Genomic DNA, 27688 nt, shown 5'->3' with positions numbered 1-27688 from the left:
CTGACCCAAACCCTCTACTGCCTCTGTCCTCAGGCTCTGGCCCAGTTAATGGTGAGTCCCATAGAAGCAGAGGTCTGCAGCTGGCCTTGTGCCCTCCAGCCTCTCTTCTCCATCCTCCCTGCCCCCATGTCTGGCTGTCCTAGCTGTGGTCCGTCCTTTGGGGACACAGCAATCAGACCTTGCCTCTCTCCCACCTCAGTAGGTTCCTCCTCCACTCTAGGTGAAGCCTTGCATCTCTTACCACCTCCTAAGGGCCTTTGCAGCTGGGTGCGACCAACCTCTTTACCTCAGTTCTTGAATCTTCTGCCCTAGACACCAATCCCAGTTTTCTAGAAGGCTTAGGATTCTTCCTGGAAGGGAGTTTTTGAGTAATAAGAGCTGTTGGAAGTTGGTTCTGAAAGCAAAAAAAAAAAAAAAAAAAGAGAGAAAAATTAACATGCTTATTAGTTTCCTTTTTTTCTTTTTTTTTTTTGGCCGTGCCGCACAGCTTGCAGGATCTTAGTTCCCCAACCAGGGATGGAAGCTGGCCCCTTGCAGTGGAAGCGCAGAGTCCTAACCACTAGTCTACTAGGGAATTTCCTAATATGCTTAGTTTAAAAACTTGTTTTCCACATTGGTCTTTCTCTTCTCTCACTTGGTTAGCTGGGACCCATCCCCGTGCGGCCTGTCGTGGAACCTCACTCCTCTCTTCCACGCCCAGGCACCTGTCGGCTCGGGTTAGGGACTGCAGCTCCCAGCCAGGCTTCTGGCCTGACTTCTGGTTAATGACCCCTTTGTGTGGGGTCACGGTCCTCAGTCACCTTTTTTCTTGGTCTCCAGTTTCTCTCCCTTGCAACTTTTCCTCTTTCTTTATTTCTGGTTTTAATCCAGTGAGGTTTGACTCTACCTTTCAGCATTCTGTATGTTCCTAGGTTCTCTGGTGGGGGATTCTTTGCTAGAACCACCTAACTGGTTAAGAGGTGGCATTTCTCTCTCCTTCCTTTACCGCTGGCTCCTCTCCTTTGTGTGGCTGGTGGTCGTGGTGGGTGGGGATGGTCAGCTCGTGCAGGTGCAGATGAGTTTGTGGTGTCTTGGGCCTGAACTTGATTTTGAGGCCATTTAAGGGCTGAAGGTGAAAATTAACTAGTTGTACTTTTAAAAAAATATTTATTTATTTTATTTATTTGGCTGCATCGGGTCTTAGTTGCGGCATGCAGGGTCTTTATTGCGGCACACAGGATCTTTTGTTGCAGCACAGGCTCTCTAGTTGTGCTGTGCAGGTTCTAGAGCACACGGGCTTAGTTGCTGAGCAGCGTGTGGGATCTTAGTTCCCCGAACAGGGATTGAACCTGTGTCCCCTGCATTGGAAGGTGGATTCTTAACTACTGACCACTAGGGAAGTCCCACAGTTGTATTTATTTTTTAATCCAAGCACACTGCCCGTATTTTCCAAACAGAACTCTTCATTTTATTTAGTGTCATTCAAACGTTTCTTTAATCACACTTTATAGTAAGAAGTGATTTTGTATCAGATGTGTACATACACATCTGCATATATGTAAATATACATGTCTAATTGAAAGAAAAGTTTCTTCAGATAATTCTTACACATGTGTGATACACTCTTCATTTTTATTTCATAAAAAAGCTGGTCAGGTACCCTAAGTTAGAGGTTAAAGCTTTTCCTGTAAGGAGTTACATAAAGTCCCTGTCACATACTCCCTCTTTTTTCTTAAGCAACTGTTTAAAAATGTAAAAAAAAATATTTAATCTACAGGCTTTACAAAACATGCCGTGGGGTGGATCTGGCTTGCAGGCCCCGAGCTCAGTGAATTTAGCCACCACCTGCTTGCAGTCAGAAAAACACAGCTCTGGGGACTTCCCTGGTGGCGCAGTGGTGAAGAATCGGCCTGCCAGTGCAGGGGACACGGGTTCGAGCCCTGGTCTGGGAAGGTCCCACATGCCGCGGAGCAACTAAGTTCGTGTGCCACAGCTTCTGAGCCTGCGCTCTTAGAGCCCGTGAGCCACAACGACTGAGCCCCACATGCCACACAGCTACTGAAGCCCGCGCGCCTAGAGCCTGTGCTCCGCGACAAGAGAAGCCACCATAATGAGAAGCCTGCGCACTGCAATGAAGAGTAGCCCCTGCTCGCCACAACTAGAGAAAGCCCGTGCATAGCAACGAAGACCCAACGAAGACCCAACGCAGCCAAAAATAAATAAATAAGTAAATTTATTCAAACAAAAGAAAAACCACGGCTCTGTTTTGAACTCTGAGAGTAATTGGGAGAACCCAGTTTGCTCTTCACCACCCTCCCTTCCTTTTAAGGAGGAGTCAGTCACTGCTGAGGAACCTTCTTAAAAATCAGATTCATAGAACTTGCTGCTGAATCACTTTCTGGACCCAAGAACCTGTTTTGAAAACCTTAGCACTTGATGGCTCTCTCTAAAATCTTCCCTAAATGATTGGCTTCCCTGCCCCCATGAAGAGGCTCTAATGAGAAAGCAACAGGGATAATTATGTAATTTCGGGAAAAAAGAGTAGTGGTTTTGCCTTTTAACTGGGTTTGTGTCTTTTTTTCTTTTGAGTGCCGTGATACAATTCCTAACCTTAAAATTATGTTTTCCTCTGTAGCTTTGCCAATTTGAGAATTTACCCGCATGGATTGGTGTTGCTGGACCTTCAGAGTTACGACGGTGATGCGCAAGGCAAAGAAGTTGACAGTGTCAGTTTTCCACTTTTATTTACTCAAGTATTTGAGGATCACAAAAACTGCTCAGTTTAATGATAAAATTATTTTCACCTATTTGCTGACTTTCACTTAATTTTTTTTCAATAAAATTTCTATTTTATCTTAAATATTAATTGTAAACTTGCCTCCCTTCAGATTAGTGATTTTAGAAGAAAAATAGTTGTTCCGCAGTAGTTTTTAGGAACCTGGCTGTCATCTTTCCCTTGACTGCTTGAGTACCGAGTTATGATTTTACTTTGCACTGGAGTGAATGTAAACCTTTATCCAGGATGTTACAGCTGCAATATCCTTGAGCCTTTCCCTTTGCCATTGTTTTGTTGGTACCTTAGGCTGAAGTGGTTGGCACTATGTTGGGGTAGTTGGCGTGGGGAGTGTGGAATTGGGCCAGGCTTGCAGGCTGCTGTAGGGGTCGGGGAGCACAAGTGTATCTGGGCATCGTATCACAGCTCTGTCAACACGGCCTCAACCTCCTGGTCTGTAATTTAGCTGTTCTGCTCAGCTTCTTCGAGAAGCCCATTTCTTTTCTTTTAATTGCAGCTTTTGAACAAAGTAGAAGAAAGAATGAAAGAATTGAGTCAGGACAGTACTGAGCGGGTGAAGCGGTAAGTCCACTCCTGAATGTTCTTTTATATTTGGTTAATTGATAAAATAATCAGAATGGTGGTGTTATTATCCCTGAGCAGTGTCTAAGATGTAGAAGAGATCAAAGTCGACTTCTGCTTATGGCCACTTGGTAGACTGAGGTAGTGGGCCCTTAAAACAGAAGACTAACTTGTATATGAGAGCGAGAGATGCTAGACAAAGTGGAACAAAGGCAGAAGGGAGTGTACAGTGATTCCAAGGGGCTGCAACTGTATAATGCAGAGAATCAGGTGGGGCTGGCACCTCCAAGGGGAGCTAGAAAACTCCTCGACCCTGTCCAGTGAAGAGAAAAGATTGTCTCGTCTTTCCTCAGAGTTCTGGGCCCCAGCATAGAATTAAGTAGTTGTAAGAGATTTTGGCAGCATGGGATGATAGAAAATTTGCCTCAGTGCTTTCACGTAAGATGACATTGATATTGCAAGGTACTAAGAATTTCAGAGGCCACCCACCTTGAGCAGCCCCTGGTGGGTTCTTTTCAGATGAAAACGAAGACCATTAACCTTTCTTGAGGAGTGCAGCCACTATGCCACATGTGACTATTTAAAACGAAGTTAATAAAAAACCAGTTCAGTTCCTAAGTCTCACCTCATGTCTTTAGTTAATGGCTAGTGACTGCCATATTGGACAACACAGATAAAGAACATTTCCGTGGTGCCAGAAATGTTCTGTTGGACAGAACAGAGGTATTTGTCAGTGGTGTCAGGTGTTAAAAGAGCTTTGATAGAAGTAATAGTTTTGACATTTGTTGGGAGGGATAGAGTCTGGTAGGTCCTGGGAATTAATCATGGCTGCACAGCAGGTAATTCTGAGCGGTCGGCCTTGCCCTGCCTGGGTGGCTCCTTATCAGGCCCTCAAAAGTGGGCTTGTCACTTGCTCATAAAGGCAAACACATAGATGCAGAAACACAGAGAGACTTTAGTAAGGGCGGGGCATTACTGATGGAAGTGACCATCCAGAATACAGACTTCTCCATTTCAGGGCACTTTCCACAAGAGGGAGTCCTTATTGGCTGTTTAAGGACGTTTAAGTACTTAATGGCTCATCCTGCTAAATTTGATCAGCCTAGAGGAAAGCCCCAGGGCAGATGTAAGATAACTGCAAAGTTGTTTAACCTCCAACATGGACACAAAGCAGGAAACTGCATGTGAAGAGAGCAAGACACAGTGTAGAACTCAGCCACTTGATTGAAATCTGTCGGCGCACCCAGACTTGTTTACCCCACCCAAGTTCAGCTTCCGTGTCCTCCGGCCCTTCCCCATCCTTAAAGAACTTGTCCACACCTACACTCTTTTCTGGAATTTCCCTCTTTTCCTGCTTGCAAAATTTTCCTAATCTTTCCTGGTCCATCTGAATTGAACACCGTTCCCACTGTGTCTTTAATTTGGTGATAATGAATTGGCCAACATCATAATGCCTGATTTTTTTTTTTTTTTTAAGTTGGTCTGGTTTTTATTGGGATTACTTCTAGGAGTGAGCAAATAGATGGAATGCATTTATGGTCTTCCGCATTCATGAGAAGACTGGTTCCTTTGTGGTTTTGGTATGGGAGTTTTTGAAGTGAGAATGCAGTTATACTTCCGATTTTCAGTTCAAAACACAGCACAGGCCTTGTTTTTCCTTGTCACTGTTTTTACATCTTTTCATAAAATCAGGGTGGAGGGGGCAGGAAGTTGTTGGGAATACTTTGTTGTAGGCCCTTTGTTTTTGGCCTCAAAAGGACAAGAATGGTGCCACTTTTCTGGGGAATGACATTGTTAGAGACTGAATCATTAACAAATGACTCAGTAACATCTGAAATGATTACTCCCCTGGGGCCAATGATTTAAATCTGAATTAAGCAGCCGTGGGATTTATTAGAAATTTTATTTTCATATCCTGCTATTCAAAAGAAAAGGAACAGGAAAAACAAGCTTACATCAGTAATGTTTTGTTGAAAAGAAAAATTCTTGGAATTTACACGGTGTACCTGAGGCCCAGGACATATTCTGTCTTTCTCTCTCCCATCTATTTTCAATTTTCTGTAGTGAAGGTTGAAAAGAGGGTTATGTAGGGCTCCACAATATCTCCCAAAGCCCTTTTCAGGGAGATGCGCTTCATGTTAGTGAAGCCAAATCCGGCCTCTGTACCCCAACACTGAATTAAATCTTGGAGACAGAGTTTTGGGTGAAGTAGAAAAGAATAGGTTTATTGCTTTGCCAGGCAAAGGGGGCCACAGTGCACTAATGCCCTCAGAACTGCGTGTCCCGACCTGCAGGGGGTAGTGAAGAGTTTTATAGGAATGGCTCAAGGAGAGCGTGATCAGCTCGTGGACATTCTTCTGATTGGCTGGTGGGGAGGTAAGCAGGAGTCAGCATTGTCAGCCTTCTGGTTGCAACTGGTCTTGTGGGCAGCATGCAGTTAACTTCTCCCACCTGGTGGGGGCTTCAGTATCTGCAAAACAGCTCAACGATACTGTTATGTGTGTCTCTTGAGGAGAACCAGGACCCCGGCCCAACGCTGCACTATTGTTTCCTTTGACTGTTCCTCCCTCTTCTGCACATCCCCTCCCTTCCTTAATTAGCATCTGTTTGAACTGCCCATTGGCACTCAGGCAAGGTCGTGGAGGCTGACTGAAGCCCCGTTTCCTGTAATCAAGAAATGGGGGACACAGAAAGGCTTTTGTGCCCAGGAGCCCCACAGGGTCCTGCTTGGTATGATCAAGGTGATGGCTTCCCCATCCTTAAAGATACTTGCTTCTTTGCATCTCTTTAAAAACCACTGTGTTGGCTGTGGAGGAAAGAGGTCTTACCTGCACCCAAGGCACCACTGAAACAACTGAGAATGGACATTGTTTCCATTGGGTTTTTGCATAGTTTAGTAATTGCCTGTAGCTGCCTGGCTGTCAACCCAGAGTGGTGGGTTTCCCCGCCTGAAAGCCCTTGAGTTGCTGTTTGTTAATTTATTTCATCCAGTGTCACAGGTAGCTCATGCTCCCACCTCATGCCACCCATCAGCCAGGGGTGGAAGAGGCTTCCCCCAAGTTCTGTTTGCTTGTTCTCGGGGTTTGTCCTGTTTGGGGTGCCACATTTTACAAGAAAAACCTCTGGTCTGCCTGATTCCAACAGCTGAGTTTGTTCTCCTGGAAGATGAAGAAGTGGTTAACTTAGGAGGAGTTAGGATTAAATGACAGTTTATGGGAATTTGTTTTGTAAATTCAATGCTTTTTGCAGATGTTAGTATTTCCTCATAGAAAGCCTCATTAACCTGTAACAGGTTCAGACTGTATTCTTGGAAACAGGTGAGCGGAAGAGCAAAGTCTTATCAGAGCGAGTCAGGTAGCCCAGCCCAGCATTTTAGGTACCTGTGGCTTATTTACTGTAAACCCCATTGTACTTGAGAACACAGGACTTGCCCACAGTTGTGTTATGTGTGCAGTGAGTTCTCATCTTGTTTGTGTTCCACTTAATTTGCTAAGCCCCCTTTCCAGGTCTGGTTTTCCTTGTCATGTAGTGTCCTCTGCTGTTACTTTCTAGTACATTCAGCCTATATCTAAAATGTTCACTATTAACAGAAAGAACTGAGAGGGAGAATCATCAGTGTGCAGCTATTCTCGTAATAATTGCTTCAGGCAAGAATCTTCTAGATGCCAAAGCCACTGGTGAAGGTGTGTTGAGAGATCAGGACCTTGACCCAGTTTCACAGGACCGCTCCACACCCTGTTTAGTAATTTCAAAGGGAAAAAAGGTACCTTTGCAAGGGTAGGGATCTCCTGGGCATCCGCTTTAACCATGTGCTCACACTTTGCATCACCAATAATAGGACAGGAACACATCTCGTGCCCCTGATGCGATGCTTGCATAATATGCCAACTTGACTCTATTGAAGAGATCTTCAGGCAAACCCACTTGAGGGATTTCCTGCAGAGCACCTGGTCTGGACTTTGCTGTGGTGTGAATGTCATGAAACACACGGGGAAGGGGTGACCAGCGCCAACAGACTATTTTCTTTTCTATCTTAACATCTTTATTGGAGTATACTTGCTTTACAATGGTGTGTTAGTTTCTGCTTTACAACAAAGTGAATCAGCTATACATATACATATATCCCCATATCCCCTCCCTCTTGAGTCTCCCTCCCACCCTCCCTATCCCACCCCTCCAGGTGGTCACAAATAACCAAGCTGATCTCCCTGTGCTGTGAGGCTGCTTCCCACTAGCTAGCTATTTTACATTTGGTCGTGTATATATGTCCGTGCCACTCTCTCCCTTCGTGCGTGTCCTCAAGTCCATTCTCTTGTCTGTGTCTATTCCTGCAACGGACTATTTTCGATTAAATGAGGGTAAAAAAGGAAAACGGCAAAATACAGTATATGATTCTTCATTCAAAAGTAGAATAGCTCTGAAGAGATCATTGGCAGTTGGGGATACTTGAACATGGATTCCTTACTAGGTGCTGGTATTCCATCAATATGGACTTGAATGGATGTGGTAGTGACAAGGTAGCTATGTAGGCAGTCTTAACAGATTCCTGCTGGAGTATTTGCGGGTGAAGGATGATGTCTGCAGTGGCTATTTTCTCCTTCAACATTTTTTAGGGAAAATTTAAAGTATGCCAGAGGGGCTTCCCTGGGGGCGCAGTGGTTGAGAGTCCGCCTGCCGATGCAGGGGACACGGGTTCGTGCCCCTGTCCGGGAAGATCCCACGTGCCGCGGAGCGGCTGGGCCCGTGAGCCATGGCCGCTGAGCCTGCGCGTCCGGAGCCTGTGCTCCGCAGCGCGAGGGGCCCCAACAGTGAGAGGCCCGCGTACCGCACACACACACAAAAAAATAATAAACTATGTCAGAAAGGTTTTTTAAAAAGTAAATTGTTAATGTACAGCAGTGCTGAAATTTGGTAGTGGCCATGTTTGTATAAACCTCAAAGTGCAAGTTTTAGATTGGTTGTTTACTATTTAGGAGTCTGCCTGGGGTCATGTGGCTCCTGCACATGCTTGTTCCCAGGTCCTCTTTAAAGGCAGCCTCACCTAAGCAGCCTTTTTTGTAAGGCTCATTCCTGTTTTCCTTTTTTTCCAGATTACCACCCATAGTTCGAGGAGGGGCCGTTGACAGATACTGGCCCACTGCAGATGGCCGCCTGGTTGAGTACGACATAGATGAAGTGGTGTATGATGAAGACTCACCTTACCAGAACATAAAAATTTTACACTCGAAACAATTTGGCAATATTCTCATCCTCAGTGGGGATGTTAGTAAGTATTCCATCCCTGCCCCAGTCGCATGACAAAGTGACAATGTGCTGGATTGTGTTTTCCTGACAGATACCACCGTTGTGGGTTTGTCCAGATTTGCCCATGGCCCTGCTGGGTTGTTTTTATTGAGATGAATATTTACATTGGATTAACCTGGGGCTTGTCTGGGCTTTTATGTTTTATAGTAGAGTCATGACAATTTTGTCTTGTTACTCTTTTTTCCTTAGTTTTCTTAGTGATTAGTATTTAGATTGTATTTTAAAAGAAAATGTAATTGCCTTTAAAAAAATTTTTTTATTGAAGTATAGTTGATTTACAATGTTGTTAGTTTCAGGTGTACAGTAAAGTGATTCAGTTATACATATATATATAAATATATTTTTTCGTTATTTATATTCTCTCCCATTATAGGTTATTACAAGATATTGAGTAGAGTTCCCTGTGCTGTACAGTAGGTCCTTGTTGGTTATCTATGTTATATTGCTTATTTTTTAAGAAGTCTTTTAGGTGGGAAATTTCAAACCAAAATAGACAAAACAGTAAGATGAACCCACATATAATCACCACCGAGTGCCAACAATTATCAACTCCTGACCAATCTTGTTTCCCCTGAACTCCAGTCTGCTTTTCTCCGTCTCATATTCTTTTCAAGCAACTCTGCTTCATATTTCATCTGGAAACATGCAGTTGCTTTTTAATTATCGTATCAGAACAGACTAAAGACTGAATTTTCTTCCAACTGACTAAAGTATATATGTATATAATCTATGTAGGTAACATCTTATGTTGGGTGTTACATGAATAGGGTTGATGAAAGTCCACAATCCAAAAAACCCGAAAAACCACACTTCTGTATACTGCTGTTTTTAATCTAAAGATTGAAAATGAAAAATTCTGAATTTTCTAGATTCTAGCACTTTTCTGGTATGATAAGTCAGGTGGTGTATGGCTTTGGTTAGAGTCACCATTTTGGATGTTTCTTCTCCCTAGATTTGGCGGAAAGTGATCTGGCATATACCCGGGCCATCATGGGTAGTGGCAAAGAAGATTACACTGGCAAAGATGTACTGATTCTAGGAGGCGGAGATGGGGGCATATTATGTGAAATAGTCAAACTGAAACCAAAGATGGTCACTATGGTAGAGATATCCTTTGTCGTATAAGAGATCAAGTTAAGTGGGCTTTGTTTGTTTTCTTCCTCGTTTTTTGTCTTAAGACTCAAGTTAATGTTACGAGGTAAATGTGTTATAAAGACTACCTTGAACAAACTTTTCCACTTAGTACCAGTACCTTTTTATATGGCCACCAACAAAGAAGCAGAGTTGAGAATTAAAGAGCAAGTAACATTTGTACTGTGTCTACTGTTCAGCAATTGCTGAAATGGCTTCTTCATTAGAAGAAAATTGAGTTCCTTTTGAAGTGTCCTTGGTGCACAAATGAAGTCATTGTCTCATTTATCGTTTTTTAAACTTACCCAAACTAGTGTTAAAAAAATGTTATGTTCATCTTAACCTTTTTATTTTATGTGGTACGTGGGCCCCTCACTGTTGTGGCCTCTCCTGTTGTGGAGCACAGGCTCTGCACACGCAGGCTCAGCGGCCATGGCTCATGGGCCCGGCCGCTCCGTGGCATGTGGGATCTTCCCGGGCCGGGCGGGACACGAACCCGCGTCCCCTGCATTGGCAGGAGGACTTGCCACCACTGCGCCACCAGGGAAGCCCCATCTTAACCTTTTTAAAAAGTATATTTCAGAATTCTTTGTTACATCCAAATCCAGGGGAAGTTTCTCCTTAACCTGTTTCGAACATTGACCAAATGGTGATTGACGGATGTAAGAAATACATGCGAAAAACATGTGGTGATGTCCTAGACAATCTTAAAGGAGACTGCTATCAGGTAATTATATTTATCAGATAATGTTTTTTATTATGTCAACTGATAATATGTTGATCAGAACTGTGCCTTCTGTCTTTTTTTTTTTGTGCTACGTGGGCCTCTCTCTGTTGTGGCCTCTCCCGTTGCGGAGCACAGGCTCCAGACGCGCAGGCTCAGCGGCCATGGCTCACGGGCCCAGCCGCTCCGTGGCATGTGGGATCTTCCCGGACCGGGGCACGAACCCGTATCCCCTGCATCGGCAGGCAGATTCTCAACCACTGCGCCACCAGGGTAGCCCAGAACTGTGCCTTCTGAAAACAGCTTTAAGTATAATTGGATAAGAAGATAAATAATCAAGATGATAGGTCATCTTGTAGGGGAGGAAAAGTTTTCCCTCCACCCTTCTAGTACTTGCCTGAGACCCCCGTAATAAAAGACTAACAAGAGGAAAAACAAGTTATGAAATGTTTTAAACTCATGTATTTATGGGAGATGCACAGAAAAATGAGCAACTCAGAGGTAGCTTTAGAATTTAGGCTTAAAAATGATCCTAATATTGACAGAGGGATGTAGGTGTCTTAAGGGAGAGTAAGTGACTCAGGAAAAATGAACAGGGCCCTTAGAAGAGTAGAAAAAGAGGTATGATAGTTTGTGACAGAGTTTGTCTGGGTGTGGTGTCAGCCTCATCTGCTGTGATGAGGCCATCTTCCCTGGTTGAATTCCTCGGGGAGGGGATCTATGACTGTTGAATTCCTTTTGGAGGAGCTGTCTTTTAGGCAGATAAAGGGGAGTTCAGAGAAAGCCTCTCCCTACATTTGCTGTTTTTCAGGTGCCTACAGCTCAAAATGTTCAATATGCCAAAGCACCGTACTTTGAGGTAGCCTGTTCTGCTATCCTTTTTTCTCTTCATGTGAATCCTATATACATTTGTATTCAGGGGCGGTGTGTACATATAGTTCAAAAAGAAGAAAGAAAGAAAGAAATGGCTAAGTCCAGATTCTTTGAATTTAATAACATTAATTCATTCTTGTATAAAAGATGCCATGTCCCTTTTTATGACCTGGCAACCACCACTTTTGACTTTAGTCTCTTTAGCCTGAGTCTCTCTCTGTCTGGCTCTTTGAGAAGGAAATAAGGTATTAATTAGAGGGTGTAGACGATGTTTGATGTAGGAATAATTGCTTCTTGCTAAGCAAATAAGTTCCTAAACTCTCCTGTGCTTGTAAGTTGACTGATCATTAGAGTTTGTAGGATATATTTTATATTGCATTTTGAGGATTCATATGTTAGGTGCCCATACGTACATTATTTGGTAGAGCAGCATAACTAAGCAAATGCATATTTTTATTTGACCAGAATCTTAAATGTGTACCTCTAGTTTTATAAACATATAAATGAATGCTTTCATTTGTTAGTAAATTACCTACACCTACCCATGTTCTCAAATATGTGTGTATCCAAATTTGATTTCATGGTACATGTGTTAATTTTTTTTTTTTTGCGGTACGCGGGCCTCTCACTGTTGTGGCCTCTCCCGTTGCGGAGCACAGGCTCCGGACCCGCAGGCCCAGCGGCCATGGCTCACGGGTCCAGCCGCTCCGCGGCATGTGGGATCTTCCCGGACCGGGGCACGAACCCGTGTCCCCTGCATTGGCCGGCGGATTCTCAACCACTGCGCCGCCAGGGAAGCCCCATGTGTTAATTTTTTAAATAGAGAACTTATATCCATGTTAAAATGAAGTTGTGATAATTTTATGGGCAAAAGGGAAAGAAAGTACGTATTTCACTTAACACTGTTGGAAAGTTTAAAAAGGGAGGGAGGATGCAGCAGTTCCATTCTTGGGTGTTTATTTGAAGAAAAGGGTAACACTAATTCGAAAAGATACGTGCACCTCCATGTTTATTGCAACATTATTTACAATAGCCAAGATATGGAAGCACCCTAACTGTCCATCAGCAGATGAACGGATAAAGATGTGGTGTATATATATATATACACAATAGAATCCTACTCAGCCATAAAAAAAGAATGAAATCTTGACATTTGTGACAACATGGGTGAACCTTGAGGATATTATTTCCACTTGGCTGAAAGCCAGTTGGAGAAAAAAATACTGTAAAAATACTGATTTCACTCATGTGGAATATAAAAAAAATTTAAGTAAAGGAACAAACCAAACCAAATAAAAATACATGGATACAGAGAACAGAATATTGCTTCCCAGAGGGGAAGGGGTAGGGGAGGGTGAAATGGTTGAAGGGGATCAAACTGTGTGGTAATGGATGGAAACTGCTTTTGCCAGTGAGCATGCTGTAGTATACATGGAAGTCAAAATAGAATGCTGTACACATGAAAAAGAAGAGGGAATTTAGGTTCAGAGCCTGACAGACTTTTCACAATGAGCTAAAAATTACCATTGTTTGCAAATGTTCGCATTGTTAGCCAGACCCTCTGCCTAAAGTGTTAATCCTCACATCTGTATCAAGTGGCTACTGTTTCTATTTTGTAGATGAAGACAGTAAGTTTAGAGAGTTTAAAGGGCAATTTATAGGGTAACTTTAGAGGAATGGTTCAAATTCATGTCTCCCCGGCGGCTCCTTAGGTTGACTTATGGATTAAGAAAAAAATATAACAAGAACCGCAAACCTAAACCTTCAGTACTGTGGAGTTCCCTTTCAGGAACAGAACAGCCACCAGGGGGAGTCTGAAAAATTCTTCTGAAGCTGAGAGTTTTCCTGGCGCTCTAAAGGTGTGGGGGTTCCTGGTCTGTGGGACAGCAGTAGGCAAGCCCCTTAGCCATTAAAATACTACCATTAAAAAAATACCAGGTCCTTGTAACTGTTTTTCATTTATAAAACATAATTAATGTTATCCTTTTTTAGAAAATAGATTCATAAGCAGTAAATCTAGCAGTTTGAAGAATTTTCAATTATGTCCAAAAAAATTTAGTTAAGTATAAATATATGAATCTTAAATCTGTTTGCAACACAATCCATTATAAAAATAATAAAATAATTTGGTATTAACAGGTGACAAACCATTTGAGAATATTTAGCAGTCTTAATAAAAACTTGGTAAGAAAATTGCAAGAGAAGGGAAACTACCTAAACATAATCAGAAATGATCAGAAATGTAAAGATACTGGATTAAATGGCAAAATACATAAGCGGTTTCCACTAAACTAGGAACTAGAAGAGGATGCTCTGTTTAACCTTGTTTTTGAATCGTTAATGCAGTAAGGTAGGAAAATGAAAACAGTATCAACATAGGATCACATTACTTGCAGAGGATATGAATACTCACAAAATATAGAAAACTCATCTAGAAAACAAGTTGAATTCATGAGAATTTGGTGTAGCGATAGGATAAAGGCAGACGAAGACTTTTTTCCTTATTCTAAATGCAAAAGTTTGAATGGAAATTGAGTGTGGGCCAGAAATCCTTTTCAAAATAATGAGCAGTTAATACTAGGAATAAATTTTAAAAGCATGATTTTGAGACTGATAGAATTATGTTAAGATCTTATTCAAAGACAAGCAACTGAAGTGTGAATATGTGGAGAGACAAGTTATTTCTTAGATGAAAAAGTACCATAACCCCCAAGGGGGTTTTTAGCATTAGACCAAATGATTTTGAAGTTCTCTTGAAACCATAATTATCTAAGACTAGCCAAGAAAAAATTAAAAAATGATCACAGTGAAGGGAGATTTGCCCTCTTATTAATTTACTGTGAAGTACAGTAAGCAAATAGGAAGTATGATGATGACATATATAGAAAGAAGTATGGCACAGAGACTTGACCACACCTTGGTGTTTGTGTAGACACAAAGCTAATATATGGACTAAGGTGTTTTCAGTTTGGGAAAAGATTTAGTTGATTTAGTAAATGTCAACATAATGGGCTGTCCATCTGCATGAGAACAAAATTAACCCTAGAAGCCATAGAAAAAATAATTTCAGATTACTTAGGCTCTAGATTCTAAAACCAATACATTTAGAGAAATTTAGAGTATCTAACCTTGGAGTTGGGAAACCTCATAATGAAAGACAAGAAACCAATAACTAATAACGTCATACTATATAAACAAAGCCAAAAGTCTGAAAATAATGGCAACAAACATGATAGGGAGTTAATCATTTTAATAATACAAAGAGCCCCTACTAAAATTTTAAAATATTAACTAAAGGTGTAAAGGATATGAACTGGTGTTGTAGACCCCAAGTTCGTGTGCCCAGTGCACAGTGAGGCCAAACAAACGGACATGGAATTTGGAGCAAAGTTTATTGCAAAGGGCAAGCAAAGAACAGGCAGCTCATGTTATAAAGACCCGAACTCCCTGGTGGTGTCTAGGGAAGTGGTTTTACGGGCAAAATTTGGGGGAAGGGCTGCAGGGTCTGTGACCTTCCTCTGGTTGATGGTAACAGGGTGGTGTTCCAGAAATCTCAATCATCAGCCATCTTGTTTCAGCCAGGCTGGGTCCATGTGCTTGTGCACAGCCTGAAGTTATTGTTCTCTGCTTGGGTGGGGGCTTTAGTTCCTGGTTAAGAACTCAGTAATGTATCAGATTGTTATCTATAGGGACACAAAGATTTGTACCTGGGAGGGGCCTGCGGTGCCCCACTCACTTTAAATTTCTCCTTTTCTTTGATACTCCTTAGTCTTGATGGGAACAGGTGTGGGATAAGAAAGGGAATAAACTTTTGGATAAAGGGGTTAATCATAAACTCCACTGAGGGAGTCCACTTTTGGGGGCTGGGGAGATGACTCAGTTTTAATCCCCCACTCCTGTTTCAACCTTCTCCAAATCTTTGAGGGAATGGGGTGATGACCTGTCTGGCTACTTCCTGCTAAAATGGGGCATAGTCCTGCCTCACCTTGGGAAATGGACACTGAATTGGAAATACTCCCAAGTTCCAAGTCTTTTTTTTTTTTGTGGTATGCGGGCCTCACTGTTGTGGCCTCTCCCGTTGTGGAGCACAGGCTCCGGACGCACAGGCTCAGCGGCCATGGCTCACGGGCCCAGCCGCTCTGCGGCATGTGGGATCTTCCCGGACCGGGGCACGAACCCGTGTCCCCTGCATCGGCAGGCGGATTCTCAACCACTGCGCCACCAGGGAAGCCCCAAGTTCCAAGTCTTGAATCCAAGTCTTGTATGATTAAGATCTCAGTTCCTGGGACTTACCTGGTGGTCCAGTGGTTAAGACTTCACCTTCCAATGCAGGGGGCGGGTACAGGTTCCATCTGTGGTCTGGGAGCTAGGATCCCACATGCCTCATGGCCAAAAAACCAAAACATAAAACAGAAGCAATATTGTAACAAATTCATTAAAGACTTTAAAAATGGTCCACATCAAAAAAAATCTTAAAAAAAAAAAGATCTCAGTTTTGTAGTCCACTGTTTTGGTGTGCCAGATCTAGTTAGGAGTAGTAGTGACAACCCAAACAGACTTTGGAAAATAGATATCATTCCCTGAGAAATTAAGAAGAATGAGCCTGAAAACCAATCTGGACCTGGCACTTAGATAAAATAAGATTAACTGGTTACAAGTCTCCCCCTAAGTAGGTTATAACTTTTGATGTGATATTAACATACATGAAAGAAACTATTGGCCATTACATGTCTCCTTTTTCTGCTAATGTGTGATCTAAAGCAATTTCATTGTCTAAAAAATTTAATAGTTACAAGAGGAGACCTTGAGAGAGGGGGTTGCAGCTGCCAGTGGGCACTACTTTGAGAATGGCTTGTGGTATCCCAGAGTTTGAAACAGTTCAGAAAATTCAAGTTATCAACAAGACAGATGTGTCTAAAATCATTTCCTCAAAGGCCACCTAGTTCTACCTTGGATGTCTGAACCACATCTCTTCCATTTTGACTTGACAAACTTATTCCCCTCCTCAATGGCCAAAGCATATGTACCATATGACCAGGCCGCTCTGGTCAGTAAAGTTTAAGTTAAACCTAAACTTGTGTTTAAGTTTGTGTGTAAGCCAGAATGACTCCCCCGTACTTCCATATGTGAAGATTTTTCTATCATTTCCCCTTTTGATTTCATATCTTTCAGTAGACCAAAGTACTTGTCCCTCGATGTCAGGGTGGTTGCTGCCTCCCCCTGGGTCTCTCATGTTTTTCTGTGCTAGGCCTCCTTTTTGTTTATATAAATTTGCCTAGGTATCTACTTTGGGGGAAAACTAATCAGATACTGTCAACAGGCTCAGAGGTATGCTAATGGTGAAACATTTCATAGGCTACACATTTAGTTAATTATACCAAATTGTAACACAAGCAATGTGTATGTGCTTTTAGCAGTAGACTTAAAGCTAACAATGATATATGTCATGTATGAGTAGTTATACCCGGACAACTTCACTAGAAAATTTTCTCTCCTGAACATTGGGGGCAACAATGTGGTTAACACAGTAGCTTTCAATTTTGATAGGGCCTTGTCACACACAGGCCATGGGACAGCTGATCTTCATCTCAAGATAGATTGCTGTTATAAGCTTCAGAAACAAACTCAGTGTCTTTAATAATTCGAGTAAATTTTACAACTGTATAACAAGGAGCTGTCTGGGAAGTAAGTCTTGGGTAATAAATACCCCAACAGAACTAGAATTTAATATCTATTGAAACAGTCTTTCTCCAAAATTACCCTCATCTTTTACCAAATATTTTAGCCAAATTGTTAAAATCAGACTTTCACAAACTTGGTCTGATTATTTACATACGTGTAATTGATCCTTTAAATTGGCTGTGCTGGAACTTTTCATAAGGAATCCCAGACTGAATTTTTAAAAGGCCCCTCAGGGCCAGGAAAGCTATGCCAAGGGCTTGCCACAGATTGTGCCTGCCGTGTCTGTAGATCTGGGTGAATTCCTCTCTTCTAGAGGTCTCCAAAACATCTTGAGACTCCTGCGCTTGTCAGGTAGTGACCTTTCTTGTTCACCTTGATAAGGTTGCTGGGAAATCTGAGTTGCCAATTTTTGGAGGGCTCAGGTAGAAAAAAAAAAATCATTGTTTTGTTGCTGTAAGTCATAATTAGCTTGAGGGGAAGTGTTTCCTTATATCTGGAAAACGCAGATCAAAACCAGTAGTATTTTAGACAAAAACCATAAAAATTATAACCATATTCACCAGTTCACTCAGTAATCCTTTGTTAACAGTGTTTATGAAGCCACCAGGTTTTTCTGTTAGGATTCTGTAATTGCTTACCCAGTTCATCGATACCTGAAATTTATGAGACTTGGACATGTCAAAAAGTCCTTTCTGTGAATCTTCTTGAAGATGAAGCATTTTTGCAAAAACAGTAAAACAGTAACTGAGTGACAAGATTTAAAAGGTATAGTTAAACACCTGATCCCAATGTAATTGACAAAAAACTTGGTTATAATAACTAGAATTATGAGTAACATTTTATCAGGCCACACCAGACTTTGAGAAATCCCATATAATTAAAAAAAATTTATTGGAGTATAGTTGATTTATAATGTTGTGTTTTGTATAATTTTAAGAATGTAAAAACATTTGCCCATACCGTATAACCTGATAAGGCTTAACATTCATTTGACAGTGCTTCCCATGTAATGTAACATACTGAAGTATCCTAGTTCATTTAATCTCTGAGATGCCTTAGGGTTCTTCTGAAGCATCCTAAATTTAGCTGGAGGTCAAAAGAACTTCAGTTAGAAGTTGATATTTGGGACGTTTGTCAAAAATATTAAAAAGTTTTAAAACACCTGGTCAAATAAGATCATAGGTCATTGTGAAACAATACCCATTCACCTAACCAAAGTGACAATAAAAGATCTCAAAGGCAAATATAGAAAGTTACATACAGTCAGATCCCTCAGAAAGGCAAAAAAACTCACACTCTTATTGAAAGCAGCTTAGCATTCTAAGAAAACTTTGTTTTGCCAGCAGAGAGAGAAAACCAAAAAAACCAAACTCCAGTCTTGCATCAGCCTATTCTTTTTTTTTTAAAAGAATCTTAAGAAAGTATTTATATCTCTCTGTAAGTGAATCAAGTGGGTGTAAAGCGGCATAACACAGTAGTGAAAATCAGATACCCCATTATAAAAATAAATTACAAAAAAGCCACAAAGACAGTGAAAGAGAGAAATTTTTACAAAATCGTTCAGGGGCTGTGATGCAACCTGGATTGACCACATCTAGACCCACAGCTGGATGAAACATAAGGCTGGACGGTCTTGGGGCTGAGAGGATTGATGAAGTTGGGTGAGCAAATGCATACCCCTTAAAGTAATACTGCGTGCTACCCATTCCATGGGTCCCAACTCTCCAGGTTCAAGGGAATTTTCATACAGCTAACACATGCATGGGAAACCCAGAGGATGGTACACTGTGATCGGGAAAGGTTTCTAAAACGCACCTCATTTTTCACCTCCTGGTTCTCGGGTTTGCCATTCCAGCCGCTTTAATAACAGTCTCCCCACTTGGAGAACCAGCATCTTTAACCTCCTGTTTCGTACAGTTTGCAATTTGTCCGAAGGATGAACGGGAAGTGGGGGAACCAGTGAGAGACTAGCTCTAGGTGTTTGGACAGGCACATGTTATTCTAATTTCTAATCAGGAAGAAGAATTAACCAAAGGATCAGCTTGCCCCTCCCCCACCCCCCCCACCAGAATAGGGCCTGAAGCAATCGTGTGGTTTTGCGGCCAGCTCCCAAATAAGCGAGGTGAAAAATGGAGCCCAGGGGCACTGCAGTTCGCAAACCTGCAGGGTTATAAATGATAACTATCGTCCAAAAATATATTGAGGTAAGGCAACGAAGAGGAATTGAAAGCAATGCAGAATTGCAGGAACCAGTTTTCTAGAGGTAGATTGGACTCACCTTTAAAGCACATGAAAAGTGGCAGAACTTCGACAATGATGCAGTTGGCCAAAAAGGGCGCATGCGTCATCAGCCTTTTTTTTTTTTTTTGGCGGTACGCGGCCTTCTCAATGTTGTGGCCTCTCCCGTTGCGGAGCACAGGCTCTGGACGCACAGGCTCCGGACGCGCAGGCCCAGCGGCCATGGCTCACGGGCCCAGCCGCTCCGCAGCATGTGGGATCTTCCAGGACCTGGGGCACGAACCCGTGTCCCCTGCATTGGCAGGCGGACTCTCAACCACTGCGCCACCAGGGAAGCCCTAGTTTTTTATATTTCTGAGAATTATTAAAAAAGCACATAATTTTTTTTAGGTCAGTTAAATGGAACTCATCCACAAACCAGTCTTGGCAATGCCATTTGGAGATAGACACATATTTATAATGTGCACATAGACATGTCTATATAGACACAGATGTAAAAGTTTTCCTGTTTGCCTTTAAAAAAAAAGCCTCCGTCTCAGGGATCACAGGCGATTAAAGTTTCTGAGAACCCGGGTAGATCATTTTCATCTTGAAGGTAGTAGCTAACTACTAACTGCACACACACAAACCAGTTTTGGAATATTAAAAGAGCCCCATCTTAGCCATTTTCAGGGTGAGATTTCCTTCAGTTTGTAAGTGGCCAATTCGGTTTAAATCAATAACAGTAATAGACAGTAATACATATCACTCACGCACATTCACATGCTTCCCTTACAGATGAAGTTGAATCAGCGTTCAGGTTACCAAGACTCCCTTAATGAGGGTTAAAACCAGGAAGAGAGAATAGGATTGGGACTTGTGTACCGAGACACTCAGGGCCACACCCAAAATAAAAGCCAAACCAGTTCCAAAAGGCTCACTTATATACAACACAGCATAAAAGCCTATATATACATAGGGCTTGCCTGGTGGCGCAGGGGTTGAGAATCCGCCTGCTGATGCAGGGGATACGGGTTCGTGCCCCGGTCCGGGAGGATCCCACATGCCGCGGAGCGGCTGGGCCCGTGAGCCGTGGCCGCTGAGCCTGTGCGTCCGGAGCCTGCGCTCCGCAGCGGGAGAGGCCACGGTAGTGAGAGGCCCGCGTACTGCAAAAAAAAAAAAAAAAAAAAAGCCTATGCATAAGGAATTTCACCCCATTTCACTTCCCTTTTATAAAACAGTTCTAGTTGAAATATGCTGTCATAGTTTAGAGGGCCATTGTTGTCCAGATCCCAAGGCATAATGAGGCCAGGCAGTATTAGGATGAAATATCATTTTCTTTCATTTGTGGGAGCAAAGCTGATCTCCCAGTTCTGAAAAATGTGCTCTAGGGGACTACAGGATGGAGCAGAGCTGTGGTCATGAATACCAAGCAAAGAGCAAATCAGTGCAGTGCAGAACAATCTCAGGGTCACAGTTCCCTAGCCCCCGGAAGGGAGATAGCCAACCAGTGCCCTATCAGAGGTGAAGCCAAATGACCAAGCCTAGTCCCCTATTCCCTTTATTTTAGGGAATTGTGTCAAGCTCGATTTCTGACTTGTTACATGTGATTTATTTTTTATTTTATTTTACATGAACATGTTTTTTGTAACTAGAAGGGAAGATTTCTTTGCTGTAGGCGAAGCCAGTGTAATAGGGAAGAATAACCATGGTGTCAGTGTGAGTGAGCTCCATTACCAGAGATATCTCAACCAGCCAATGCAAGTACTGACTGATACACAGATATGAAAACCAAATACGGTCGCATAGACAACAGATCAGATGAGGTGTAGTTCAAAATTGCTCTCCCACACTCCCAGATGGAGGTCTCCAAACAGATTCGTCTGACTCCCGAAAGAGAATTTGGATTGACTCACAATTCCTAGCTCATGCATGCTGGAGAGACTCACCCCAAACCGATACCTAAGGCGGGCCATAGGTCAGAATGTTTCTTGGTTCTAAACAGTCCTGTGCCGAAAGGGCTGCTGGTATCCGGCATCGCCAGGGAGAGTCCCTCCAAGTTGCTCTGAGTGAAATGAACTCTGGTGGCTGTTGGGGAGTCAGGGAAGAAGGCTGCCCTTGGCCAGTGTCAACCTGTCATGGGCACAGGCTCTTGGTTGGCTCATCAAAACTGGTGAAACCAGATTTGTGTGCCTGATACACAGTGAGGCCAAACAAACTGAAACTTCAGCGTTTGGAGCAAAGAAAGGTTTATTGCAAGGGCCAAGCAAGAACAGGCAGCTCAAGCTCTAATGGGTTTTCAGGGAAGAGTTTTTTAAGGCAAATTTGAGGGGAGAGCTGCAGGGTGTGTAGTTTTCTTCTGATTGGTTGGTGGTGAGGTAACCAGGTGGTGTTACTGGATTCTCAGTCATCAGTCTTCTGGTTGTAAGAGCTTGTGCTCAGCCTGAAGTTACCAGCCTCCACTTGGGTTGGGGGCCTTAGTTCCTGTCAGAGTTCGCAGAGTTATGTATCAGATTGTTAGGTGTAGGGCTACAGAAAGGTTTCGTACCCGGGAGGGGCCCGCAGGGCCTTGCTCAGTTTCAACACCCCCCCACCCCCACCTTCTTTGATACTCAGGCTTGAGGGGAACAGTTGTGGGACAAGAAAGGGAATAAAGTTTTGGATAGAGAGGTTAATCATAAAGTTGGCAGAGGAATTCGGCTTTAGGGGGACTCGCTTTCCTTGGTACTTTTCAGAAGACGAAAGTCAAATAGCCTGCAAACTTATGACAAACTGCTTACCCCTATTGGTGGCGTGAAGTTCTCGTGAAAAGTTAGCAAGGGACTCAATAAAACAACAGGGACAACATCCAGTACTGGGAAGGCTGCAAGGACACAGGTGCTTTCTGGAGCAAGAATTGCCTTCAGAATTAAAAATTAAAGTACACATGCCTTTTGTTCTGGCAACCCAATGTTTGGGCATCTGGGCAACAGTCATCTATACAAGGAAGTTTGTTATGGCTGTGTTTGTAGAGACCAAGACTTGAAGATGGTAAGAATATATAGAATTTTTAGTGGTATGTTACATTTTTAAAAAACCATTACCTGGAATGCTGTTACGTGAAAGTTGCCAAGTTCAAAATGATGTGTGTGATCCAAGTTATACAAACGAGAACAAGCATTTGTGTTTATGTGCAGGTGAATGTGCCCAAGACTTTATCTGAGCACAAGGGAAAACTGAGCATGTCACACAAGACTGATATGTAGTTGGAGGCAGCTGAGGTGTTAGTGCCTTCTAGATCTTTGCATGGTTGCACTTGATGCATTAAATGAAACGAGTTATGTTAACAACCGGACAGGAAGATCCAGTTTCTTCAAGAATTGTGGTTTTGAGGAAATGTGTAAGAACATTTATAGGAAAAGATCTGGAACACTTTATCTTAGGGAATTGTGGCAAGCGCAATTTCTGACTTGTTACATGTGATTTTTTTGTTGTTGTTGTTACACGAACATGTTTTTTGTAAGTAGAAAAATGAAAAAACAAGGAGAGTAACTGCTTTCTTGTTCAGGAATTTGCCTACAGCTAGGTGGGTCTCTAGCACATAGCTTCAATACTCCAAAGATGGCAAACCCCTAACTTATTTCCTGTATTTACTGTAAGGAGTCTGTATGAGAATTCCAGCTCCTACCTTCTATACTCCACTTGTTAATAACTCTGTGATTGTGAGAGCTGGCATTTACCACATGGCTTTATTACACATCAGTACTTGAGGTATTAGAGGTAAGATGCAAAAAATAAATCAATAGACAACAAAGTCATTCAGTGCTTAGTATAAAAGAAAAACTAAATGTAGAAGAAAATACATGTAGTAGGAGAGGCAGTATAGATTAGAGTTAAAAGTGTGAACTTGTTTTTCAGATCTAGGTGTGTTTCTTGGCTCCGTTTCTTATTCGGTGCCTTTGAGCAGGCTTTGTGTCCTCTCGTTTGTGTCTCTATTTGTAAAATGAGGATGATAATAGTACCTGCGAGGAGTTGTAAAGCATGCAGTAGATCCTGAATTTTAGCTCTTAGCAGGTATGGGTGGAAGTCATTTTTGCTTGTGCGGCAGGGTGCTGTGGCCCTCAGTCCCCGCATGCGTCTCCCCTTTCCTTCTACAAGTGTTTTAACTACTTCCATATGTGTTGGCTCACCTGCATCTGTTCCTGTTCTCTCTGGAAGGTTCTAATAGAAGACTGTATTCCAGTACTGAAGAGGTACGCCAAAGAAGGGAGAGAGTTTGATTATGTGATTAATGATTTGACAGCTGTTCCAATCTCCACATCTCCGGAAGAAGGTAGATTATGTTCTGTTTTTTCTTTTTAACCAAGATAATGTTCATGGAAACGTTTTTCTTGGCACCGTGTGAGACTGAAAGGATCTTAAGAGATTGTCTAGTGAAGTTCCTTCATTTATGAAAGGTAGTCAGACTGAGACCAGAGGTGGAAAGATGGCTAGATTTGGCTTTGGTCAAATCCTGTTTTGCCATTAAATGAGAAAAATTAATTCAGTTGTTTGAAATAAGCGTGAAATAAAATGACTCATAGTTCTATCATTGAGACATTAGCTTGTGGGTAACTTATTTTTACATACTGTGATTTTTTTAACCTGTACTGGGACAATATGGTGACCTTTCTAAGTAACACCAGAGACAGTTCCCCTTTTCAGACCACAACTCGAAGTCACTGCTAGCTTAGGATTTCAGTGTTCATGTTTTTTCTGTTACCTTGTCTTCCTGCTGTGTTTCCATACTCGGGTCACCACCTGATGACCCTCGCTGACCCTCACCCTTGCAGTTTCTCTCTTGAGATGTTGCTGCTTTCCCCCATACTTAAAGCTGTTGTCTTCCACATTTCATCCACTGCCTTTGTGTCAGATCTTTATGGGTATGGTGAGAACACTGCTACGTACGTGCACATTTGCTTTTGATCTTGCTTGTGTATGCGTTTATGTGCACATGTGTCCAAGGCACAAAATATGTGACAGTATGCTGTCATTCACAAATAAGCCGTCGAATATTGGGTCTTAAGAAGCTCATGGCTATTTCTTTTTTTTTCTTATTTTTTGCATTGTTGAATATTAATGTGAATGTTTGACTGTAGATGTTTCTGATGCACGCAAACTCATGTTTATAAAACTTAATTGTTTTTTTTACATCCAGATTCCACATGGGAGTTTCTCAGACTGATTCTTGACCTCTCAATGAAAGTATTGAAACAGGATGGGAAATATTTTACGCAGGTATAGACTTACATAAGTGTTTTTTCCCCAGAACTCTCAAATTTTATGTTTTGTGCTTCGCACGGCCAAAATACTTAAGGAGACATTAACATAAAGACTAATGGCAGCACTATTTAGTTACTTGTAAAATTAAGACTAAATGAAGTTTAAAAGGGAGTGCGTATAGTATGTAATGGCTGTATGCTCAGACAATGTAGGGATAGTACACCTACTAAAAATAGTGGTGAGTGGGGGAGACTGGGACAAGTATATGCAAAAATCTTCTGTGTATTTTCAGTAATCATGTTGGTGGTGACGTATTAGTATTGTTATTCTGAGGTTGTTATATTTGTAATGTGGGATAAAGCAATTGAGCAATTATGCAATATTTTAATTCTGTCATCCCCAACATTGTCAATATGGAAGGAAGTAGTTGAAGATGTAATAGAGAAGTGGATAAAGCCATATTGTACTGAAAAAAATTTCAAGGACAGACCAGTATAATTGGATTGTGTTCTCTAGCAGTAAGTTTGTAAGTAGCTGGCCTGTCATTTTTAGGGAATTAATGAGTTCTGTTGTGTCCTGTTACCACAACCTTCCGATTTATTAAACTTGGGCTTTGGCTGTAGTCTAAGCCGCCGTCACCAGATGGAGACACAGACTGTGAGTCCCCTCCCCACCCCCAAACTCTAGGGTAGCGGTCTCCAACTCCCAGGCCACGGGGCCGGTATCGGCCTGTGGCCTGTTAAGGAACCGGGCCGCACAGCAGGAGGGGAGCGGCGAGTGAGCCAGCAAAGCTTCGTCTGCTGCTCCCCATCGCCCGCGTTACCGCCTGAACCATCCCCCCACCTTCCGTGGAAAAACTGTCTTCCACAAAACCGGTCCCTGGTGCCAAAAGGGTTGGGGGCCGCTGCTTTAGGAAACTCTTAGTGGAAGAGCCAGCAGCATAATTTCATAGACTGCTTTGGCTGTAGTATGAGTTGCTGCCACTAGATGGAGACACAGACCGTGGTTTTCCCCTCATCCTCTAAGAGATTCTTAGTGGAAAAGCCATCTACATAATTTCATAAACTGCTCCGGCTGTAGTATGAGCTGCTGCCACCAGGTGGAAGCAAATTGTATTTTCCTCATTTTCTAGACGATTCTTAATTTTAAAAGGTTTGAAGTTAGTATTTCTTGATATATAAAAAATACATATGTATATAACCTACTAAAGTCCTTAACATTTCGAAAATGACAGCAAAAGCAGCTAATTGATGATCCATCTTTTTACTTGGTACAAAAATCCCTTGATTCGTAAGCAGAAGATAAACAGTATTGTACTCTGGTCCCTATAATTAATTCTTCAGCATTTTCAGGAGAATTCCACCTCCCCCCGCAACTTTTTAAAAGCATTATATTATAGTTAAATGTCAAGAACTACTAGAAAGCTCCTAACTTTATTCTCCCGAGGAGGCATTTTTAAGCAGACCCCAGCCAGTTTACATGCTCTGAGATTCATAGTGCCGAAAACAGCTTGGCAACTTCAGAGACACCTTGAGTTAGTTTCCATCCCATCCTGTTTTCTTCCTCCTCCCCCTGCACGGGTAATTAATCCTGGACCTTGCACTTGGTGAAAGTGTTGCCAAGCTTCAAGGAAACAGACAACTGTTGACGAATGGACTTTTTTTTTACCCTGATCCTTAAGAATGATTTTTTTTTTTTTTTTTTTTTTTTTTTTTGCGGTACACAGGCCTCTCACTGTTGTGGCCTCTCCCGTTGCGGAGCACAGGCTCCGGACGTGCAAGCTCAGCGGCCATGGCTCACGGGCCCAGCCGCTCCGCGGCATGTGGGATCTTCCCGGACCGGGGCACGAACCCGTGTCCCCTGCATCGGCAGGCAGACTCTCAACCGCTGCGCCACCAGGGAAGCCCCTTAAGAATGATTTTTAAAACACACTCTAGAATTGACTTTTTAAAAGCCAGGGCTCCAGGGGTCCGTAAGCCATGGGCCAGATCTCATCTATTGCTAGTTTTTGCAGTTTTCTTGGCACACAGTCATGCCCATTCATTACAGAGCGTCCATGGCTGCTTTTGCTACAGCAGCAGCTTTGGAGCACTTTTGGTGTAAACTATATGATCTGCAAAGCCTAAAATATTTTCTGTCTGGCCCTTTACAGGAACCCTGTAAAGGGTTTTGACCCCTGCTTTACAGGAACTTCACAATGAAACCTGCTCAAACCAAGTGGTCTTATTCTTATAAAAGCAACCCAAATTCAGTGAGTTGGGTTTTTCATAAGTGGATATTTCTCAAGCAGAGCATATATTGATAGAATTTGGTTCTTTTTATGTTTCTGCAAATAGAGCATATATTGATAGAATTTGGTTCTTTTTATGTTTCTGCAAGTAGAAGTCTCATGGAGCTTAAGTTGGGGAGAATGTGAGGCTCTGGCATCTTTAATCAGAAGTGATTGAGGGCTTCCCTGGTGGCGCAGTGGTTGAGAGTCCGCCTGCCGATGCAGGGGACACAGGTTTGTGCCCCGGTCCAGGAAGATCCCACATGCTGCGGAGCGGCTGGGCCCGTGAGCCATGGCCGCTGAGCCTGCGCGTCCAGAGCCTGTGCTCCGCAACGGGAGAGGCCACAACAGTGAGAGGCCTGTGTACCGCAAAAAAAAAAAAAAAAAAAAAAAAAAAAAAAAAAAAAGTGACTGAAAACAATTTGGATCTACTACAAACAAGTCAGTTTGTAGTAGAGAATAGGTACAGTTTGGAAGAAAGCGTGACTGTTTTCTTTTGTTGTATTTACCTGGTAGACTGCTTTCTTGGGGAACTGCTTTCTCAGTATGGACAACTAATAGAAAGGCTTACTTGACAGATCATCCCTGCCCATTCCTAAATACTAATGATTCAGGCTTTGATAACCTGGCCTTTGCCAACCAACGTTTACTAACAGTCACCTTAAATACTCAAGACTCTGCTGGTTTCTAAGAATTGTCCAAAAGATGTATTAGGACATGCTTCCCACGCCCGCATTCATTATAGTTGGAAACTCAAGGCGATCTCTTTTTATGATAACCCAGGAATCCCAGAATATGTTGGGTGGTTGAATGTGTCATATGGACCAAGGGGACATAGGCCTTTGAAGAAGCAGCAGTCAAGAGCTGCAATGTGGTTTGACTCAGTATGTACTGATGTCATTCCCACAGTGTA

The 27688-nt window shown here is 42.4% G+C and overlaps 1 protein-coding gene across 1 annotated transcript in view; it reads left to right on the top strand.

Annotated features, from left to right (window-relative positions):
- The window catches only part of SMS (spermine synthase), a 52045-nt gene that overhangs the window by 18438 nt on the left and 5919 nt on the right, over nucleotides 1–27688 (top strand). Inside the window, exons 3-9 of the mRNA XM_059051162.2 lie at nucleotides 2615–2705; nucleotides 3270–3334; nucleotides 8425–8600; nucleotides 9591–9745; nucleotides 10407–10496; nucleotides 23463–23577; nucleotides 24442–24521. Coding sequence (XP_058907145.1) covers nucleotides 2615–2705; nucleotides 3270–3334; nucleotides 8425–8600; nucleotides 9591–9745; nucleotides 10407–10496; nucleotides 23463–23577; nucleotides 24442–24521 — 772 coding nt within the window. The remainder of the gene's footprint in view (nucleotides 1–2614; nucleotides 2706–3269; nucleotides 3335–8424; nucleotides 8601–9590; nucleotides 9746–10406; nucleotides 10497–23462; nucleotides 23578–24441; nucleotides 24522–27688) is intronic.

Source organism: Kogia breviceps, chromosome X (assembly GCF_026419965.1).
Source record: "Kogia breviceps isolate mKogBre1 chromosome X, mKogBre1 haplotype 1, whole genome shotgun sequence".
NCBI lineage: Eukaryota > Metazoa > Chordata > Mammalia > Artiodactyla > Physeteridae > Kogia > Kogia breviceps.
The sequence above is the reverse complement of the archived record's forward strand: the minus strand, read 5'-3'. Positions and strand labels throughout refer to the sequence as shown.